Here is a 20,056-nt window from a genome sequence, read left to right on the forward strand (position 1 = left end):
TTGTCGCGCCTCAAGTCGATCAGGGCCTTACACGTCCCAGGTCTCCTCAACAGCGGAGCAGATCTCCTGTCCAGGGGAGGTTCTCGCTACGAGGATTGGTCTCTCCACCCCAGGGTGGCGAGCCAGATTTTTCGCAAGTTCGGTCAGCCAGTGGCGGACCTGTTTGCGTCAGCGGAGAATACGAAGTGTCCGTTGTTCTTCGCGGTGAAGGGCAGTCCTCCCTTGGGGTTGGACGCCTTAGCGCACACGTGGCCGAGAGGTCTACTGTACGCGGTTTCCCCCTTCGACTTAATCCGACCCACTCTGGAGAGAGTCAGGAGGTTCGGTCTGGAGATGCTCCTGGTGGCTCCCTACAAGGGCACGTGGAGATCGGCGATCGCCCCTCTCCTTTGCGAACCGGGTTGGCAGCTGCCTCAGTGCAGGGATCTGTTGAGTCAGGCCAGGGGGGAGATCTTCCACCAAGACCTGCAGGTCCTAGACCTGTGGGTTTGGCACGTGAAAGGTTAAACCTGCTGGCAGCTGGTTTTTCTTCTGAAGTGGTTGCTACCATTCAGAGTGCTAAGGCGCCTTCTACGAGGGCGTCTTATGATGGAAGGTGGAATGCCTTTGAGGACTGGTGTGAGTCGAGTGTTCCACCGGTGGTGGCCCATGTGGCGTCAGCCCAGGAAATTCTGGAATTTATGCAGGACCGCTTGAGAAGTGGTCTTGCATTTTCTACCCTTAGGGGGTATTTGGCGGCTATTAATGCCTGTCACCTGGGGGTGGCGGGCAGGGCACCTTCTAAAGTCCCGGAGGTCATCAAGTTCATGCAAGGAGTTGAACGTTTGAGGCCGGTGACTAGGTCTTTGTTCCCAGTTTGGGATCTGCAGGTGGTTCTAGGGGGCCTATGTCGGGCTCCCTTTGAGCCGCTTGTAGGGATGCCTTTGAAACTTTTGAGTTTCAAGACGGCTCTTTTGCTGGCTTTGGCCACGGCTAAAAGAGTTGGTGACCTGCAAGCTCTCTCGGTGTCTGCGGAGTGCATGCAGTTTATGAACAATGATCTCAAGGTGTTGCTCAAGCCTCATCTTAAGTTTGTTCCTAAGAACATGGTGGTTCCTAAGGAGCCTGTTGTTCTTCTGGCTTTTCATCCTCCTCCGTTTGTCTCGGTGGAGGATGAACGGCTGAATTGCCTTTGTCCTGTCAGGGCATTGAAGGCCTACTGTGACAGGACTGCTGGTTCTAGAGCTTCTTCTCAGCTCTTCGTGGAAATGGGCAATGTTCTTGTCAGAAAGCCGGTGTCTAGACCCACTCTTTCGAGGTGGATTGTGGATGCTATTAGGCTGGCTTACTCTAGTGCGGGTGTGGAAGTGCCGGCGGCACTTAAAGCCCATAGCACTAGAGGTGTGGCTACTTCGTGGGCACTGGCAAAGGGAGTCTCCGTTCAGGAGATTTGTGTTTCGGCGAATTGGTCTTCGCCTTCTACCTTTGCAGCCTACTATCACCTGGATATCGAATCCTCTTCGCTAGCGCATTCGGTTCTGGGTGCAGTTGCCTCCTCTACGTCATAGAGGAGTCGGATCTTCCCCTCCCACAGGTGGGCATGTAGCCACCTGGGGTATTTTGGGGGGGACCCTGTGTTTTCCTTATATAGTGTGTCTTACTTATAAGGCGGACTTGTCCTTTCATTTAGTTGAATGAGGCGGACTTCGGTCTATCAGGGTCTCTCCTTATTTTCTCATGCCTTCACACCCAGGTCCGGTGGGCCTGGGACCTTCTGGGTGATGGGTCACGCCCGTTTGGGCTGTGTTCACCCGTATGAGGGGTGTGTGGGGGTATGAGAGTAGGTTGTGGCTTAGAGGGGAGTTTAAGAATCCCAAGTGGGAGGTCATCCTGGAATATTGACAGTAAACGGTAGGTTCCGTACGGAACCATTGTTTACTTAGATATGGAAGGATGACCTCCCACGTAATGCCCCTCTGTTTCACTGAATGTGGCAGAGAGTGGTATTAAGAGGATGTTACTTCCGCCTCCGGGGGCTTATATAGCCTGGAGGCGGGTCACTCCGGTTTGAGTGACAGGCCCTTCCTACCTACGTTAGTACGGGAGCTGAAGTAGTTTCTCTGAATGATCGCCAGGGGGCGTCATTACCCAAGTGGGAGGTCATCCTTCCATATCTAAGTAAACAATGGTTCCGTACGGAACCTACCGTTCTCTCCACACCTAGGGCTCTTGGCAAAACAAGGCCTCAGATAATCCAATTCAGGCGGGCACTGGGGGAAAAAACTGAAAATCCACACTTGAGGTAACGAGCCAACAGAAGAAAACAAAACCCTGCTATGTGTGGCTGTCTGATGCCAGTGCCAAGGTGGATATCATCATCCCTGTCGGGTGAAACCTTGTATGTCCAAAACTGTTACTTTTTCCAAAAAAAAAGAAAAAAAAAAAAGAAAGAAAAAAAAAGAATGGATCCAAAGTAGAGATCATGCACCATGCGTGTGCGCACCGTTCACAGCTTTCAAACAAAAAAAATCTCTACTTGCAAATCGATGCATCCATTGACGAGTTAGCTTTAGCTGTGTTTACACAGGGAAGACAAATGTGCACATTTTAAGTACAGCTGGTCTATTGGAGTAACCCCATAGACACATACAAAGCAGAAAAAGGCACCACCTCTTTAAGCATTTTGACATTGCTTTATACCAGTGGTTCTCAACCTGTGGGTCGGGACCCCCGGGGGGGTCCCCAAATTATTTTGGTGGGTCCCCAGATGATTAAGTTAGTGTGAAACATTGTTTTCTCACTCGACAGTAAACAATATATAGAGCGTATCTGCACATTTCTAAAGTGACAATTTATGGACTTTTTAATACCTCTAAAATGACAAATTAAACATTGGCCAAATTGTCAATATTAGAGGCAGAAATTGTGAAAATAGCAAATCTACATGCTCACAACATCTCGCAACGCGCAGCGTTGTCATTTGCTATTTTCACAATAGAACAAATGTAATGCCTCAACTCTTTGTGCTCGTCAGGGTAGGGGTGTCCCCAGTTAAAATATGATTATTTTGGGGGTCGTGGCCTGAAAAGGTTGAGAACCACTGTATTGGAGTAACTCCATAGACAAAACAGAAAAGGTACAAAACTATGGCACCACCTCTTTAAGCGTATTGACACTGCTTTATGCCACCCCGTGTCCCACAGCATCATGGAGCGCTACATCCAGGACCAGATCCCCGGGGCCAAGGTGATCGTGGAGTCCATCGGGCCCAAGCGTCACGGCGACGGCTACGAGCTGGAGGACCACTCCAAGGCCGACATGGTGGTGTACGCCATCGACCCGCTCACCAACAGGGCCATCTCACGCACGGAGCTCCACAAGTGAGTGGCAGTGTTGTTTTTGACAGCAAATTTTGATTTAGTCATAGTCTTTTGAAAAAAATGTCATTTAGTTTTAGTCATAATTTAGTCACCTGAAAAGTTTTAGTTAGTTAGCTCTTTTTTGTTTATAAGCCCGATCTGAGGCTATTTAGCCGCAAAAAAAACTTTGTCGCTGCCCTGGGAATACAGTTCAGAGAAAAAGGTCTCTAAAGATGTGAGAATGTATTGGAGTAGGCGGCGCGGTGCGGCGGCGTTACCCGATTACGGGCCAGTGGAAAGAGAGCGTGGTAGGCGGCCTGGTTCCAAAATTAGACCGGGGCTTCGTTGAGGCCTCCGATTAATTAATTCATTTTATTAAAAAAGCCGGACGAGATCGGGATCGGCACCCCGGAATACGTTGCACAGCCGACAGTATAGATTGAGTTAGTTTTAGTCTAATTTTAGTCGACTAAATATCATAAGATTTTTCGGCGACTAAATCTACAGTCAACTGAAATGTATTTTGGCAGGCCTTGATGGCATCGTAATGACTGGTTTAGCACTTGGTTGTGTGCTGAAAATAGCACGTTGCAGCGCGTCACGTTGTGAGCTTGTAGATCTGCTATTTTCAGCACGCAACACCTGAGAGCAACCAAACTTAAAATGACTCTCTTCTCCACTAGTCCCTCCCTAAGTCTAAGTTTTAGTCTAGTTTTTATTTTGTTGACGAAAATGTCAATATATTTAGTCTTAGTTTTAGTCATCACAGCTTAGTTTTTATTTCGTTTTTATTTAGTTTTCGTCAGTGAAAAAAACGCAGTCGACAAACATTTTTCGTCATAGTTTTAGTCAACAAAATCAACACTGGTGAGTGGGAATCAGAATCAGCTTTATTATTCCCCCCTGTCAGGCGAAAAGAAGCGGCTTGGACTCCTCATGCATCGAAGGTAGCATGAGGTCAGTCCGTTGCTCTCCCCAGGTTGGCAGAGGGAGAGTAGCGCCCAGGATTTACATGGTTGGAATTGTAGGAGTTGAGTCATTACATTTTGTTTTACTGGGATAAATATTGTAAAAATAGCAGATCTACAATTTTAAAATTTATTTTTGCATTTGTGAGGCACTGTGGGCTTGTCTTTCTTATATTATTTGACAATTTGGCTAATGTTTGACCAGTTGTTGTAGTAGCCTATAGACCGATTTCTCAGAGTGGACAACCATAACTGCGGTGTCAAGCGGCATAACTGTGTGTGTGTGTGTGTGTGTGTGTGTGTGTGTGTGTGTGTGTGTGTGTGTGTGCGGCTGTGCGCCGACACCGCAGCCCCATGGCATCGCTCTGGAAAAAGGTCTATAGTTATTCGTTTACTTTTGCTGCACTTGTGGTGTTAGGTCTTCAACAGGGGGTCTGGGACATTTAGGGGGTCCTCAGAGTTACTACAGGGGGTCCTTCAAATCTTTGTGTGATAGAAACTTGTTTTCTCCTTTTTTTATATTAACCACTTGAACCCTAACGTCCATATTCGGAGAACTTTAGCCAAAAATAGCAGATATGCAAGCTTGTAGATCGTCTATTTTCGCCAAAAAGATGTTTGGTGTAGAGGGGGAAAAAGAGCAGACTAAGTATAGAGTGAAAGGTCAAGTTTATTAAGTATTGACGATTCAAGTGGTTACATATCTGATCACACTAATTGACATGAATCCAAAATACACTGATTATCGTGCCGTCAAACGATGAAACTTTATGGAATCTGGGGGTCCCTGCTTCATCTCTCTCTCAGCTAAGGGGTCCTTGACCTGAAAACGTTGAAGACCCCTGTGTTGGGTCATTCCACATTTTGGCAGAGCCGAGCAGAACCTTTTTCTTGAGGTGATAAGGTTTGGGAACAACCGTTGATTTTCAAGGTCACACTTGTGCTATTAGATGTTTGCTGGTTTGGATGGCGTGCTCCGCTGGGTGTAATTCCCTTATTCCCATATTCCCATTGTCTCTCTTTACCCTCTGCCCAGGAAGTGAGTCAGCATCTCTGTCTCCCAGCTCGCCGCTTTTTCAAACCTCTCTCCTCAGGTGCACCAGATCTGTCATAACGACACTGTCAGGGCGGGAAAACCTTGCATCTCCACGCTTCAACTTTTTATGTATTTGCTTCTCGATTATTCGATTCACCTACATGAGCGAGATTAAGTCAGTTAAAGGAGGCATCCAGACCAAAACACATAGGGTTAAATCTGCGCTGCCTATTATCAGATACCTTCATACATGCTGCAGTTGTTTTTTTTGGAGCGGTGAAAGCGCTCCCAATAGACAGGTATGTCCGTGGGTATGTGGCTGGCTGGCTGGCTGGCCGTGTCCGTCCGTCCGTAGCCTGGCAATACCTTGAGTGGCCACACACAACACACTAGTTAAAGAGGGGCGCTGTTTTGTGCAGGCCAGGCACACTCACCACACACACACACACACACACACACACACACACACACACACACACACGCGCACACACACACACACAGGGTATAGCTGCTCAGATTCACCGCTCCACTTCGAACCGAGGTTTGATTTTTATATTAATGCCCCTGTCCCTGCATTTTCCCCACCCTTCTACAGCTAAAACGGGGGTATTTGAAGAGGTAGCTACTCGCTATTGCGGCTATTTCTGTCGCTCCAAACTTTTTTTTTTTATTGATCGTGTATTTACCGTCTCATGAGACTCACAGATGTACTGTTTGTCCCTCCCTAGCAGCCGTTCATGTGGAAATGACGAGTAGACTACTCGTCAAATACACACATTTGACGTTTTAGCTGTTTAGGGGTGGGAAGAATGCAGAACAGGGGCATGTATATAAAAACAACAACTGCAGCATGTATGAAGGGATCTGATAAAAGGCAGATTTAACCCTAAATGTGTTTTGGTCTGGATGCCTCCTTTAATTGTCTAGCACTAAGGCTGTTGTACGAAAGTAGCCAAAATAGCCATCTATCTCATCTATCTCAGGCTCAGGTGAGCTATGCAGTGGCGTCAGTCCAGCAAAAGCTAGGGTATGGCAAAGATGGGAGTCCTCATGGAAAATAGGCATTAAATCTTGGATAACACGGTTCTATTGTGAAAATAGCAGATCTACATGCAGATCTACAACGCTGAGCATGTAGATCGGCTATTTTCACAATTTGTGCCTCTAATATTTGACAATTTGACCAATGTTTAATTTGTCATTTAGTGTCATTTAAAGTCCTTAAATTGTCACTTTAGAAATGTGCACATACCCTTTATAGTACTTAAACTTTATGTTGATTCTTTACTGTTGAGAGAGAAAACAATGTTGCACGTATGCGATAAGGTCTTGCTGCGCGGTCATTATGGCTTATGGGGAATTATCAGCCCGAAGTGTCCATATAAGCCATAATGACCAAGCAGCAAGACCTTATAGCACTTATTACCCGGCTAATACATAAAATTAATAATTTGACTCAAAACTAAAATCAAAACAAAGTGTTTCCTTGTTTAGTGCTGATCAAATAGAATCCATTTCTGTTACTGCGTCGTCTATTTCTCGCCTCAAATGTTTTTAAAGACATTCTTCAGAGCAACGTTTGGTTGTAAATGTCGCTGTGTGTTTGTTTACATGGCTGACATGTTGGATACGGCACGAAATCCACGCAGTGCAGCCTGAATACAGCAGCTGCTCTGAGCCTTTGATTAGGCAGCGGTGAATTATAGAGCGGAGCGGTCATTATACGCTCATAATTCACCGCTGATTTCAGCGCTCGACCAATCAGAATCAAGCATTCAACCAAGCCGGGTAATAAATTAAGTTAATCATCTGGGGACCCACCAAAATAATTTGGGGACCTCCCTGGGAGTCCCGACCCACAGGTTGAGAAACACTGCAATAGCAGAGGGTGGTGGTGGTGGAGGGGTGTGGGGGGGGGGGGGGGGGGGGGGGGGGGGGGCATTGGCTAGAGAGAGAGAGAGAGAGAAAGGAGAAAGGAGTGTATTTCCATCAATCCATCATCCCCTGACATGCCACCGGCCTGAAGGTTGTTCCCGGCTTTCTGGTGGGCGGGATGCCAGCAGCCCCCCCCCCCCCCTGCCAGCTTTCAATATATTAGTGTCGTAGTCGGGCATGAACCTCTTATCTCCATATATTTTTTTCTTTTGTAAATAAACACCCTACTTGAAATACTACAGTGTCACACTGTTCCTCCCTCCACGTCATCAGCGCCCACACCCTAGGTGGGATTGGCGATAGGGCCTTTCTGTGTGGGAGTTTGCATGCCCATGTCTCCTAGGGTTGATACCCTCACAAAAACATGCAGTAATCCTGGTCTCAATAATGCCTCCCCCTGGCCAGCCAGGCCGCCTGATGGAGGGGAAAGGAACTGGTTGGAATAACGTGTTCCTTCCACGCGCTACGTCCAAACCAGGGAAATCCCCACTGTCAGGTGAAAAGAAGCAACTTGGACTCCTGCATAGAAGGAAGCATGAGGTCAGTCCGTTGTCTCCCCAGGCGCGGCAGAGGGAGAGCAGAGCCCAGGATTACATAGGCAATTGGCACTGTGTGAAAAATGGGTTACATATGAGGTTTCCACCCGACAGAGACGATATAGAAATTTATGCTCCTGCGGGTCCCGGGTTTGCCCCGTCGCTGCACTGACCACCCAGCAGATGCCCATGTCCACTTGGCGATATGATCATGTGGACATGGGCATGGGCATACTTGACAAACTTTTGTTTGTCAAGTAGGGCATTCATTCATAAAAAAAGAACACCTAAAGTTACAATATGGAAAAGATAAGAGGTTTCCTCCCCGACTGCAGTGATAGTATATGTTATGGAGTACTTCTTCCTCCACCAGTGCCCAGAACAACATAAAGGACATGCACTCAGTGTGAAACATCCCCTATACGGAGTTTAGCTTAGTTTGAAGCGATAAGGCCTCTCTGTCCTTCTGTCATGTGTCTCCCTCTCCCTGTCATCTCTATATCTCCCTCTGTCATCTCTCTCTCACTCCCTGTCTCTCCTCCTTTCATCTCTCTCTCTCTCTCTCTCTCTCTCTCTCTCTCTCTCTCTCTCTCTCTCTCTCTCTCTCCTCTCGCTCATCTCTATCCCCCTCTGTCTCCATGCTCTTAAAATATGAATGATTTTCCCCATCCCTTTTCAATCAGACCCCGCTACAGTCAAGAGCATGACTGCAGGCACGTGCCCTCTTATCTGTCTGTAAAACTGCCCATTCCAGACCATAAATTGCAATTTTTACACAGTGAAAGAAATGTAAATGCACTCTTTCCATGCCATACCTGAAGGCAGCATTCAATAGAAATGCCTTGTCCAAACTCTCCTGAACATGAATACAGCATCTTATGTTGAAAGAATTGCCCTCTCTGTGTAGAAATCAATGCCATTATGCCACATCTCCAGTATTGACTTGGTTATGCTTAGTTCAGTGTGGTTTCACACACCGAAAATAGCCGACCTCCAAGGTCGTGAGCTTGGAGGTCTGCTATTTTCGGTCTATCCACCAAATTCCAGCCCCTGCCTCTCTAAAATTCTCGGCACGTCCCTGCTTGATTGTAACACCAGTCTACACCCCCCCCCCCCCCCCCCCAACCCTTAGTTGAGCTCCTTCTGTTTTATTCCTCTTGTTAAGAAGCCTGCATGCATCATAAAACAAGAAGAAGAAATGAAATGGGAAAAAAGGGTCCCCTTTTTAGCCCGGAGCATCGTCCTTATGCAGTATATAAAAACAGTCACTTTCTGAGAGAGCTGCCATTAATTTTGGAAAGATGCTTCGCACGTCGCTGACGTTTTAATAAGAATCCCTGCTGCTCTGCTATTGCTGGGGAGGAGGACGGTATATTGCAGTGCTGCAAAGCAGAGCGCCTGTGACATTCCAGATGAAATAAAAGCTCTCAATGTCATGAAAGTGAGAGAAACCAGCCAGCAACACAATAAATGTCCTTTGCACATTTTTGACTGCATGCTGATAATGTCCTCTTTCACATGGTATTATTTACCTCTCCACGGACAGAGCAACGGAGGCGTTTCAACCTAACAGGTCTTCATCAGGGTTGCGTTGTCACAGTGACATTTACTGTGGTGCCGGCTGTTATGTCACTTCACTTACAGTACCTGATGAAAGTAGAAGTAGCAGTGCCAGGAGACAGAGCGAGAGTGAAGGAGAGATATTGAAAGACGTGTGTGTGTGTGTGTGTGTGTGTGTGTGTGTGTGTGTGTGTGTGTGTGTGTGTGTGTGTGTGTGTGTGTGTGTGTGTGTGTGTGTGTGTGTGTGTGTGTGTGTGTGTGTGTGTGTGTCTTTATAGTTGAAAGTATAAAAAATATATATATGTTGGATTGTCCCTGTTTAAAATCATGAAGGACATTATTCACTGTGTTACCTTGTAATGAGGACCACATAACATTTAAATATTACTTTCAGGTTCTATGCACTGGGTAAGATTTGTTTGTGTTGTTGATTAACTTTTTTTTTCTTTTTACTTCACCTTTCTTATCCAGGAATAATTCGAATTCCTGGACTTTTACTTGTAACAGTGTCATTGCAGTATTGATACTTAAAAATGTTAAAACTGAAAACTCCACTCCAGTGAGCCATGGCAGGTGTTTTTCTCTCTGTGTTCTGTTGCATTTTGACTTGCAAAGTTAATATACTGTACCTAGATTCCTGTAGGTGTCGTAGTTGAGGAACTTTCCTGTTAATCGTTGCCTCTTTTGGAACGCAACAAAATGGTGGTAAATGGTAAAAGTTGAGAATTGGAACGATACAAACTCAGTGCAAAGTAACAGGTAAATGGTGAATCGGAACGATACAAACACAGTGGAAAGTAACAGCAAAGGTGATACAACCACACCCTCCGCTGGACGATTATGCGTTCGTCCAGAGGCCAATGTTATTCAAAAAATCACACCCGTGTGAACTGAGCGGTGGTTTACCCACCACCCCCCCCCCCCTCCCCCCCGTGTGTGTGTGTGTGTGTGTGTGTGTGTGTGTGTGTGTGTGTGTGTATGTGTGTGTGTGAACAACAGCGCCCCTCCCTTAACATGTGTGGTCAGAAAAGGTACTGCCAGGCTACATACACGGCCGGACGGCCGGACGGACGGACGCATACATACCCACACACACGGCCACGTATAGGAGACGGTGTGACCACCGCTCAAAAACTAGAGATTACAGAAAAAACTCTGAATGTTGAAAGTGTGTGTGTTTTTTTTTTATTGAGGTCAGGAAACATGACAATTTTGATGTCATAATAAGACTTTAATTAAGTAAGAAATGTGAATACTGATTTTAGTTTCCTTCCCACCACTGCACCTTTGGGTAAAAACATCAACATGGTTGTATAGGTTCCTGGATGGCAACATAATGAACATGAACAAGGAGTTCCTGGAGTTGCTGGGCGAGAGCGGGCGCATCCAGGAGGTGCGTGACCTGGGCGTGGTGGCCGGCGTGAAGAAGGCGGCGCAGGCCGTGGGCTACACGGAGGGCGCACTGCTCGCCCTCGCCATCATCATCATCCTCTGCTGCATCCCCGCCATCCTCATCGTCATGGTGACCTACAAACAGTGAGTGTTACAATTACAAGTTACAATTTAGGCATTTAGCAGACGCTCTTAATCCAGAGCGACTTACTGTACAATAAGCAAGGTAATACGTCAATACAATAAGCAAAGTAATATATCAATACAATATGTCAATACAATAAGCAAAGTAATACATCAATACAATAAGCAAGGTAATACGTCAATACAATAAGGAAGGTAATAAATACATCAATACATCAAATGCATAGAAATATCAATCTAGACCAAAAAAATAATAAACGTAGGCAGCTTTATATAAAAAAAAAAAAATGCTATCTAGCTTTCATGTATGGTCATTGGGGGGTAGGCGAGTGCTAAGGTAAGTGCTATGGGCCTAAGTGGGGTTTGAAGAGGTGAGTCTTCAGGCTACGAGTGTTGTGCCTGCATGTGCGTTGCATTATAAAAAGAACCAGCGTCCGCAGACGTTTGGAAAGGCTTTAGTGATGTTTTTTGTGGATAAAACAAAACGTTTATTTTATATTTGTATTTTTTTGGGGGGGTGGGGGGTGAATAGGTTAAACTGCACTATATTCCGATAGCGATCAATGCTATGTAGTGTTTTTTTTCGGTAACAGTAGCTCTATAATGTATCTACTGCCAAAGAAATTACACTTTAAAAGCCCATTCTGCCAGTGATTTTCAGTTTTTCTTACCTTTTCAAGTAGTCACAGAATATTTATCTCCAGTGCGATCTTTATAGGTCTCAAGCTAAAAAGTCCCTGGACCAGACCTGATTAAACTGTTCTATAAACTATTTATAATAATATGGACTCCTGGCAAATAGGGAGAGCTATGAATATTAATAAAGCATATTGTACTTGAGTCCTGAAGTTCTGTTGAGTTCATTTCTCTTGCTAAATAAGCGGACAATTAAGCATGCGTCTTGTAGTTCATAACAATTAACATAAGAACTATGTTTGGTAATTTTTCATCAAAGAGAAAACTTAAATTGAAAAATTGATGTTCAGAAACACGTTCTGTAAATCTCATAATCCTCTGGAATATTTCATATATAAAAGCAAAGGTTAAAGCCTCAATCCTGCAATCTCTCTTCAACTGCTTGGCAGTATATTGTATAGAACAGCAAGAAAACATGATTAGTGTTAGAAACAACAGAAAACTTAAATTGAAAAATTGATGTTCAGAAACACGTTCTGTAAATCTCATAATCCTCTGGAATATTTCATATATAAAAGCAAAGGTTAAAGCCTCAATCCTGCAATCTCTCTTCAACTGCTTGGCAGTATAGTATAGAACAGCAAGAAAACATGATTAGTACATTGTCTCCGTCGGGTGGAAACCTCATGTTCAAATTCAAAAGTATCAAAAGTAGCAGATCTACAAGCTCGATACGTTTGGAGCTGGAGATTTGATACATTTGTGTGACGCTGTACCAAGTTCGTACTTTAAAACACACAGAAGAAGCTAGATCTGTTAAGCCTTATATTCTAGATTTTATTTAGGAGGTTTCTGCCTGACAGTGATGGTATAATTTAATTGTTTAGGAAACGCAGCACTAGTGGGGAAGACTCCTTTCATGCTTCACAAGTTTCATGAATCATAGATTGACTTGGCCTACACGAAAAGAAAAAAAAAATCAGCCATGACTGATTTGTTTTTGCTTGAATCCCTGTTGACCGATTGTTGTTGATCACCTGCCGGGTTCGGGCGAGCATAACCACAAATAATTGTCGTGTGTTGATACTGAAGAAATGTGTTTGTCTCTCTCGGTGTGTAATTATCCATGCTGGCTGCTGGCCGGGATAATCTCTTGGCTCGTGCCTCTGTGAAAGCAGAGGAATTAAGACTCGACAATCCACAGCTAGTTGAGATGGCACAAGTGCATCATCGTTTTGACCAGGTTCTGGTCACGCACACGCGCTCATAGATCGTCTATTTTTAGTATGCAACCAAGTGTAAAATCAATCCATTACGACACCATCGTGGCCTGCCAACATTGTTTAACTCTTTTACTGCTTCGGACGTTCCCGTTCGCCCCAATTTTGACGGCGGCGCGTTGCCAATACGGCTCGTTCTTTTTTACCTCGCCTGATGACTGTAAGCTCCGCCGTGTACAGTAAAAACCGTGTACAGTAAAAACATCTCCCGTAATGCTGCTCTCAAAAATCCACCGCACTTTAGCAATACAAATCACTTCCTGGCTGTTTTCTGTGGATATGTTCTAGAAAATGCATTTCTATGCTCTGAATGTATGGCAACCGGAGCGGCCCAATTCACATTAATTCTTGCATAAGGCTGCCCTCTGCCGCCAGTATGGCCAAAGTACACATTTGACCGTCCATTGTAAAATGAATTAGTTTAGAAAGAACCAATAGATCATTTTCTATAACATCACAAAGGTAAGCTGCTTTTTGCTGGCACCAGTCCCAATAAATAAATAATAACATCTGGCAGTAGGACAGTTAATGTCGACTAAATAAACTGTAGATTTAGTCGACTCAAATCTTATGATATTTAGTTGACTAAAACTAGACTAAAAGTAAAACCTTTCAGATGACTGAAATATGACTAAAACTAGATGACAGTTTATTCAAGTACATTTTGATACCGCTAATGTTGTACTTTTTACTCAAGCTAATTTTGAATTCCGGGCCTCAGCTCTTACAACTTAGCGACTAAAACGTCAGGTTTCTCTCTAAACTAGACTTTGGGAAAAGCTCCACGAGGCAGCGTGAATGTTACATAAAAGTCAATATGTATTCACAGCAGATGGGTTTGTCTTGGGCTAGAACACAGACACAGCAGATGGCACTTTCTGGCTAAATTAGACCTAACACAGGCTGTCTCAGCAGACGATGACGGGGAACGAGAGGTTGTGGATACCGATGTCCTCCGTATAGTACTGTATACCGTTATCGGAAGTATATTTTATACCGTTATCGGAAGTATATCTTATACCGTTATCGGAAGTATATTTTATACCGTTATCGGAAGTATATTTTATACCGTTATCGGAAGTATATTTAGTTATTTTTAAAACAGTGCCGGAATTGTATTTTCACAGAAAACTACTATAAAAAATGTGTTAAAACCTTATCCCTTAAATGATTTGGAATCATTTTGGTTTTTGTAGAAAATGAATACTAGGAATGGACGGTACAAGCAAGAGAACATTAGCAGGATTTCATTATTATTATTATTATTATTATTATTTTGTTTTATCATGTTGTGTGTGTGTTTGTAGAGAGAGAGAGCAGAGACTATTTAAACATCTTTTGTTAGGGTGTGTTATCAAAGTCTCTCGGTTATCTGAATAATTTAAAAGCAATTACCTACAGTGTTTATCAAAAGGACACCTAACTTTAAATACTCTCCAGGCATTAAAACAGACTTAAATGAAAGGCTTAATTATCTATTATTATTAATTAACCTTCCACCGCACCACAGAATCTCTAATTAAAGGAATGTTTTTCCCCCCATTTGTTAAAAAATAAATCAGGAACAAATTGCATGGTGGAGTAAGGGAATACTGCATAATACATGTTTGCTAATTCTTCTCTTTCTTTCTTTCTCTCTCTTGCTGCTTCTGCTGCCTCCATCAGGTTCAAAGAGTAAGTACAATACCTCTAATGTATTATGTGTGATGATTCCTTCTTGTGTGCGTGTGTGCAATGCAGGACCATTTTTCCACAACTTAATTTTCCATTACATATTTAAAGATGAACAACAAGATAACTTTGCTGCTAGATGGATAACTTGTAGTGTATGTCCAAAAGTGTTACTTTTCAGTAAATGGGGAAAAAGAAGAACCTATGTTCCCCAACCCTGAACTGAGGGAACATATGGATATGGGAACATAGGGCTGAGGGAACTTGGAGGAAACATAGGGCTGAGGGAACTTAGAGGGAACATTATAGGGCTGAGGAAACATAGGGCTGAGGGAACTTAGAGGGAACATTATAGGGCTGAGGGAACATAGGGCTGAGGGAACATAGGGCTGAGGGAACTTGGAGGAAACATAGGGCTGAGGGAACTTCGAGGGAACATTATAGGGCTGAGGGAACATAGGGCTGAGGGAACTTGGAGGAAACATAGGGCTGAGGGAACTTCGAGGGAACATTATAGGGCTGAGGGAACATAGGGCTGAGGGAACTTAGAGGGAACATTATAGGGCTGAGGGAACATAGGGCTATGGGCACATAGGCGAGGGAACATAGGGATATGAGAACATACTGTAGGGCTGAGGGAACATACTGTAGGGCTGAAGGAAATTAGAGGGAACATAGGGCTATGGGCATATACTGTAGGCTGAGGGAATTTAGGCGAGGGTACATAGGGCTATGGGAACATACTGTAGAGCTGAGGGAACATAGGGCTGAGGGAACATAGAGGGAACATATAGGTCTAAGGGAACATAGGGCTGAGGGAACATAGAGAGAACATATAGGTCTAAGGGAACATAGGGCTTAGGGAACATAGGGCTGAGGAAACATAGGTTTCTTCTGTTGTAACATGCCCAGAAAAGGGACACTAGGGTTAAAAGAGTAGTTCACCCCCAAAATCTCATTTTTTTTCCTATTGATTACTCGGGACCGTACCTATGTTCCCAAGGTTCTATGTTCCCAGGGTTCTATATTCCCCATTTACCACCTAATCCTAACCCTAACCTAAACCTAACCCTAACCCTAACCCTACCCTAACCCTAACCCTAACCCTAACCCTAACCCTTACCCTAACCCTAACCCTAACCCTAACCCTACCCCTAACCCTACCCCTAACCCTAACCCTAACCCTAAACCTAACCTGGAAACATAGAACCTTGGGAACATAGGGAGGACCCCGATTACTCATGCCATGTAGACTTGAGTTCAATAATATGTTTTTGTTTTAGTCACATTCCTAAGACAATAATTTAATAAATAATGTAATTCCCATTGATTCCGGATGGGGACCCGAATGCATTTGGGTCCCCATCCCGAATCAATAGGAGTACATTTACTATAATACATTTTTTGTCTTAGGAATGTGAAAAATACAAAAAAAAAATATATATATATTGAACTGATGTCTCCATGGGGTGAGTAATCAATAGAAAAAAAAGTCATTTTGGGCGTGAACTACTCCTTTAATAAGCTGGGTAGCAGCTATTGTTATTCTGTTGTTCTGTGCACAAATGTGTTTACTAGCACACAGTAACCCATTCCACCAAGAGCCTGCCCTCCCTTTTCAGTGGAGATCCAATTCATCCCAAACTCCAACTCCACTGCCCTGCGGGCAGCTTCTGGTTATGATTCTGATTTGCAAAAAGAAAAGGCTCTGCAGAAGCGTGTGTGTGATGCGTGCACGAGGTGCCATGCATAATTCATGTGACACCCTCTAACCATATGTAATAACAATATTCCAAAGAGATGGAGGAAATTGTGGGAGTTTGTTTGGGGTGTGTGTGTGAGGGTTTTGGGAAATGGTTGAGTCAGGCTTAAGCTGCGTTCACACTTATGCGGTGTGTGATGATAATGCTTAGCATGCCGTCTCACTCACTGCCGGCACGAAAACCCCAACAACACAAATAACAATGGAAAATGCTAAATGGTTAATTGGTGACAATTAAATGACACAGAGTGTCAGTGGCTCAGGAGGTAGAGCTTAGGACAGTGGTCCTCAACCTTTTCAGGCCGCGACCCCCAAAATAGTCATATTTTAACTGGGGACACCTCCATCCTGACAAGCACTAAAAGTTGAGGCATTACATTTTGTATAACACGGTTCTATTGTTAAAATAGCAAATCTACATGCTCACAACGCCTCGCAACGCGTGGGGTTGTGAGCATGTAGATCGACTACTTTAACAATTTCCGTCTCTAATATTTGACAATTTGGCCAATGTTTAATTTGTCATTTTAGAGGTATTAAAAAGTCCTTAAATTGTCACTTTAGAAATGTGCAGATATACCCTCTATACACCTCAACGTTATGTTGGTTTTGTTTACTGTTGAGTGAGAAAACAACATTGCACATTAAGTTAATCATCTGGGGACCCCCAAAATAATGTGGGGACCCCCCGAGGTTGAGAACCACTGGCTTAGGATAATGGTCCCGGGTTTGATCCCCGGCTCCATGAGTTAGCACTGAAGTGCCCTTGAGCCCCAATCTACTTCTGATGAGCAGGTTGCCGTGTGAATGTGTGAGAGTGTGTGAATGGGTGAATGTAGTGCACACTTTGAAGCGCTTTGGATAAAGGCGCTATATCGTCTCTGTCGGGGCGGAAACCTCACATGTCCAAAACTGTAACTTTTCAGGATCCAAAGCATCAAAAGCAGCAGATCTACATTACTACTTTTGATGCTTTCGTGTGACGCCGTGGTGTGATCAAGTGGGGGCGTCAAGTTACGAAAAAACATGAAAAGATAACATATCGTCACTGTTGGCAAGAAGCCTTTCTCTCCAAGTTTCAAATGTGTTTTCATAAAGTGAAGCCCTGCTTCATCATACAAGACTGACGCAGAAAACTAGTGAAAATAGCAGATATACAAGCACACAACGCCTCGCGATGCGAGGCGTCGCGATGCGAGGCGTTGTGTGCTTGTAGATCGGCTATTTTCACTATTTTAAAACATTTTTAAAATTGACAGTTTTGGACTTTCCACCCGACAACGACGATAATATGGAAATAAGAGGTTTCTGCCCCCAACGGCAACTATAATAAACTCATCGTTTGTTTACCGTTGTGCTACAGGCTACAGGCTGAGTGTGCCAAAACAGCCAGGATCCAGGCTGCCACCGGCATGAGTGTCAGGAAGCCTCCGCCGGTGGCCAGGCCTCCCCCAACGGCCGCCGCCGGCCCCGCCGCCCCTGGCCCCGCCGCTGCTGCCATCCCCCCTCCCACCACCCCTCTCTACGAAGACGTGGGCGACATGTGAGTCCACACTGACCTCTCGTTATTCTGTCTCTACTAGCCATCGTTTGCTTACTCTTACGATTCATCGAATGATCGATATATTGGATTTTCAGACGCAACATATTATCGATTGTCTTTTTTGTGTTGAAATTTTGTACCTATTATATCATTTTTCATAATTTGTTGAACGGATTAGTTATGTTTTCTAATGTTCATGTTCAAACGCTTAAAATAGCAGATCAAGCAGCACAGTGTAAGCCTGTAGATAATCTACTTTATTTTATTTGTTTGCCATTTTTCTTTGTCACAATATCGCTGTTTGGTCAGAATGCTCTGATATTGTCCATAATGGTCCAGCCCTGGGCTAGCTGAATGGTTGTAGTGCCATGCTCTCACTGGGGATTATCATCTCTCTGTCTGCTCTCCAAGTGCCTTTCATTTGGAGCTCATCTTGTTGTTTTAAAAACAAGCGCAATCACAGTCCTGTATAGGTGGATATTGATTTCTTGGGGACTTTAAATCCAGTTGAGCTTTAGACACGGTGACACCTTGGATCATTGCTTCGCCGGGGACACGGCCGCTGCATAAATGCGGTGCTCTGTTTGTCGTGTGTACACTGCGGTGACAGTCGCTGCGCTGCTCGTTAGGATTGCGCGTGACGGGTGTCTTTCCAATTAGACCTCATGTGACTTGTCACAGCGACCTTCTCTCAAGGTGAGAGCACGCTTTAGCTCATAAAAGAGATGAAGGTTGACTGGGAATTGAAAAGACAAGAGGAGTCTGACCCATCCTCCACGGTAAGCTATACCATAGATTGCTTTTCTGCTATGACGGCAGTGGACGGTAACTAAGTACATTCACTTGAGTACTTGTACTTGGGGTATAATATTTGTGTTTTTGGATACTCCACTAATGTCAAAGACAAATATTTCACTTCTGACTCAACAACATGTCTAGGAAGGGAAACAAGTATGTATAAATGAACCGCTAATTAAGCCCTATTTCAAATATAGAGAACAGGAGATCTACAAGCTCACAACGTGCAGTGATGGATGCCTTGTCAAGCTTGTAGATTTGCTATTTTCAGTATAGGCTAGTTGATCTTTTGGGGGAAAAGAATTGAACATCTTTAAAAAAAAAAAAGAGGGAGAAAGAAAATGTAGTTAAACTACTCAAATACAGCAATGCATTGATAATAATAATACAAAAATGACTTAGTAATTTTCGTAAAAGCATGTACTTTTGAATAGTTAAAAGTACTTTTAACTCAAGCTAAATTTGACTGGTACTTCACTAATATTTGACCAGAAGTAGTACAGTACAGAGTACTGGGATTACGTACTTTGTCCAGCACTAGTGGATGGTTAGGCCTACCACATTTTTTACTCAAGTAAAAGTATCAATAGCACTCAATATGCTCACAATGTTCACTTGTAGATCGGCTATTTTCAAATAACCCTAACCCTATATAGAGCTGAAGCGGTTAATGCATGTTTTTTAATAATAATCTAAAGTAACTAAACTATTCAAATAATTGTAGTGGAGTAAAAGTATAATACCGTAGGCCTATAATATTTGTTTCTGAGATGTAGTGGAGTAGAAGTAAAAGTATTGGCAATTGGAAATAGTCTGGTAAAGTACAAATAACTGAAAATTGTATTTAAATACAGTATTCAAGTAAATGTATTTTGTTACCACTGACTCACTGAGTGATAGATTGCTTTTCCGCTGTCCCCATCAGCGTCAGTAAGCCTTTAAGTCTCGAATGCTTTTTCCATTAGCACAATTGAATGAGCAATGGCATGTTACTTTTTTTCCCGGTTGAACAAGATGGAAGCTAAATTGATCAATCAGTAGCGGCGGTAAATGAGGGGCTTGGACATTTTGATTTAATGCATTTTAAACCAACGCTGCTGCTTTTAATGGCACTTTAATGGTAGGTTGTAAAGAGCTGTTGATGCCGCTGTTCAAGGCAGGTGTTGTTGTTTATCAATACGAAACGGCTTAACCTATTCAGAACGGGTACACATTTTGTGTATCATTATTTTATGCTTTAACTATTGAAAAATAGCAGATATACAAGCTCACAGCGCGGCACCGAGTGCCGCGCTGCAAGCTTGTAGATCTGCTATTTTTGAAAAATCGTGAAAATTAGAATTTTGACCCGATTCTGTAAGTGTCTTTTGAATCCTTCTAAGATTTTTTGACAGCAATCTGGCCAGCTATCGTCAAAGAAAAGATCCTTTTCACTCAACTGGAGCTCAGTTAGTCTG

At 43.7% G+C, this 20,056-nt stretch overlaps 1 protein-coding gene across 1 annotated transcript in view; it reads left to right on the top strand.

The window, feature by feature from the left end:
* The window catches only part of LOC308296680 (protocadherin-15-like), a gene marked incomplete at both ends in the record, with an annotated part of 437,702 nt that overhangs the window by 374,620 nt on the left and 43,026 nt on the right, over positions 1 to 20,056 (top strand). The window contains 3 exons of the mRNA XM_080740008.1: positions 3,183 to 3,359; positions 10,691 to 10,909; positions 17,622 to 17,801. Of these exons, the coding sequence (XP_080596134.1) occupies positions 3,183 to 3,359; positions 10,691 to 10,909; positions 17,622 to 17,801 (576 nt within the window). The remainder of the gene's footprint in view (positions 1 to 3,182; positions 3,360 to 10,690; positions 10,910 to 17,621; positions 17,802 to 20,056) is intronic.

Source organism: Nannobrachium achirus, assembly GCF_963921795.1.
Source record: "Nannobrachium achirus genome assembly, chromosome: 13".
Classification (NCBI taxonomy): domain Eukaryota; kingdom Metazoa; phylum Chordata; class Actinopteri; order Myctophiformes; family Myctophidae; genus Nannobrachium; species Nannobrachium achirus.